The following is a 3,123-nucleotide window of genomic DNA, read 5'->3' as shown; positions in this document are numbered from 1 at the left end:
CCTGCTGCAGGTTTCCTCAAAACCCATAAGCAAATCCTGTTCTCTTCTCCACCCCCACAGGTCCAGATGGGCATGCAAAACTGGATTTGGGAAATTGAGGCCCTGTTTTGTTTGCATCCCTGATGCTGTGCTATGGCCTTCTGGGAAGGCGGTTGTACAGGAACACCTGGATTTATTAATCTCACATCACCCAAGAGGTAGAACCATCAGTCTTCCACCCTATGATAAGCTCTTCTATGTATCCAAGAGATGTTCTAGAGAAACAACATCCCTCTAAGTTTCCTGCCAGAACTTTTTATGCGCTCGCTTTAGGATAGATCTAGGCAAAGAGCTGGATGCTTTGTGAAGGAAAGGTCCTGGCTTGGAACGTACATTTACCTTTCTGCACTGGGTGGCAACTAGGTCTTTAGATTAGCCAACTAGAGAAGAGAAGTAGAATAGCCAATTAGAGAAGTGACATCATGTTGACTCTAACTCGCATCTGCACTGTGTCCTATGAAATCAGGAATACATTTCTGTTCATTTCAGTCCTGGAGTTTGCAGTGGGGTTTCTGACCAATGCCTTCATTTTCTTGGTGAATTTTTGGGACGTAGTGAAGAGGCAGCCACTGAGCAACAGTGATTGTGTGCTGCTGTGTCTCAGCATAAGCCGGCTTTTCCTGCATGGACTGCTGTTCCTGAGTGCTATCCAGCTTACCCACTTCCAGAAGTTGAGTGAACCACTGAACCGCAGCTACCAAGCCATCATCATGCTATGGATGATTGCAAACCAAGCCAACCTCTGGCTTGCCACCTGCCTCAGCCTGCTTTACTGTTCCAAGCTCATCCGTTTCTCTCACACCTTCCTGATCTGCTTGGCAAGCTGGGTCTCCAGGAAGATCTCCCAGATGCTCCTGGGTATTATTCTTTGCTCCTGCATCTGCACTGTCCTCTGCGTTTGGTGCTATTTTAGCAGACCTCACTTCACAGTCACAACTGTGCTATTCATGAATAACAATACAAGGCTCAACTGGCAGATTAAAGATCTCAACTTATTTTATTCTTTTCTCTTCTGCTATCTGTGGTCTGTGCCTCCTTTCCTATTGTTTCTGGTTTCTTCTGGGATGCTGACTGTCTCCCTGGGAAGGCACATGAGGACAATGAAGGTCTATACCAGAGACTTTCGTGACCCCAGCCTGGAGGCCCACATTAAAGCCCTCAAGTCTCTTGTCTCCTTTTTCTGCTTCTTTGTGATATCATCCTGTGCTGCCTTCATCTCAGTGCCCCTACTGATTCTGTGGCGCGACAAAATAGGGGTAATGGTTTGTGTTGGGATAATGGCAGCTTGTCCCTCTGGGCATGCAGCCATCCTGATCTCAGGCAATGCCAAGTTGAGGAGAGCTGTGACAACCATTCTGCTCTGGGCTCAGAGCAGCCTGAAGGTAAGAGCCGACCACAAGGCAGATTCCCGGACACTGTGCTGAGAATGGACATCAAATGAGCTCCTCATTAATACGCCTGTGAGTCTTCATGAATATGCCTGATTCTTCAGGAATACAACTCTGATTCCTCACAAAGCCTTCCGATTTCTTCTATAAAACACAATTGAAAGTCTCTTCACTTTGTATCAATGAACTCACTTATAGATAAATAAAATAATTATGCACTATACATGGCCTAGGCAAGAATAACGTTGTTGGTACCCTAGGTTTGTTTTGATAACATGAACAAAATAATTAGGTATTTGGTGTAAATCCTTTATATACTATAGCTTATTATTGGTATAAATCACACCATGAGAAATCATCTCTTCTGAAATAATATCTAAATCCCAAGATAATATGTTTGGCTTTTAAAACAACTGCTAAACCTCTTTCTCAGAACCAGTGCTAGCATCATTTTTGGAAATATTCACTACTACAATTAGTATATAATCCTCTTCAAACTCCACAATTTTCATGGAAACAAAGACAAACTTGGAAAAATAACTGTCATAATTTCAGCTTCAAGAGGTACCACATAACTTCAACTTCAAGAGGCACAAGAGGATAGGGGTCGTTTTGTCTGAAAATACACTGATCCAGAAATGCACTTTGACCTACTTTATAATGATGGAAGAGAAGCAGATATTTGCTCAGTACGTGACCTGGATGCCAGTAGGTGCCTTGTGTGGGCTTTCTGGCTATGCCCAATTTGCCTTTGAAGATGGTGCTTTGCCTGGTACCAAGTATTGGTCTCTCTAGTTGGGGACCCTACCAAAATTGCCTAGCTGAAAGGTATATTTGTAGAGATTTGGCATTCTCTGTATTCCTGCACAGGAACCCAGCCAGGAGGGCTTTCCTCAGATCAGGTACCGAAAGACTCAGGAGAAAACAAGGTATACCAGACATTTAAATCTTGATAGGCTTCGCAGTTCACAGGCTTCACAGTTGTAGCAGCTCACCACCAAGGCTCTTAGTTCTGCCAGCTGTGGGGCCAGAGAACTGTTTCCTCCTCTCAGGCACTTGGTCTTAATAGATCCAAACCTTCACCTCAGTTTTCCTCCAAAAATTAGCCATTTCTTCACCTCCAGTGGCTACACAATTTGCAACTTCATCTGGCTTCCTTTCCTTGGTGGACATTGAAGTTGTCCCAGGATTCCCTCAAAGACCTAGGTCCTCGCTCTCAGCTGCACATTGAAATTACCTAAGGGGCTTTTTAAAAATCTCAAAGTCCAGGCCAAATATGACCAATAAAATCAAATCTCTTGAGACGAAATGAGGCTTCTTTTTCTTTAATGCTCTTCAGGTGATTTCAACGTGCAGCCAATGTTGAGATCCACTCTTCTAGATGCCCTGTTGGTGTAGAGGTGGAGCATCTTTTCATATGTTTATTTGTATGGTTTTATTTTTAACATTATATTTCTGAGATTCACCCATAATATTATATGAGTCACTGCTTGCTTACCTACTCACTATTGCTGAACATTTTGCATTGTCTACAGTGTGGGTCTACTATGAATAAAGTTTCTAGACACATTCTTGAATCCATTTCTTTGTAGGCATAGGTTCATTTCTCAGGTAAATACCTAGGAGTGAAATTACTGTGTTAAAAAATTTATGTTCATTTAACTTTATAAAAACTGTTAAAAGAGTTTTCCAGAGT

At 42.7% G+C, this 3,123-nt stretch overlaps 1 protein-coding gene across 1 annotated transcript; it reads left to right on the top strand.

Annotated features, from left to right (window-relative positions):
• Positions 1–383: 383 nt before the first annotated feature.
• On the top strand, positions 384–1,514 carry TAS2R38 (taste 2 receptor member 38). Its single transcript, XM_003270834.3, has one exon. It carries the CDS (start codon positions 462–464, stop codon positions 1,461–1,463), a length of 1,002 nt encoding a protein of 333 aa, XP_003270882.1. The 5' UTR covers positions 384–461; the 3' UTR covers positions 1,464–1,514.
• Positions 1,515–3,123: the final 1,609 nt, after the last annotated feature.

This window comes from Nomascus leucogenys, chromosome 13 (assembly GCF_006542625.1).
Source record: "Nomascus leucogenys isolate Asia chromosome 13, Asia_NLE_v1, whole genome shotgun sequence".
In the NCBI taxonomy this organism is placed as follows: Eukaryota; Metazoa; Chordata; class Mammalia; order Primates; family Hylobatidae; genus Nomascus; species Nomascus leucogenys.
The sequence above is the reverse complement of the archived record's forward strand: the minus strand, read 5'-3'. Positions and strand labels throughout refer to the sequence as shown.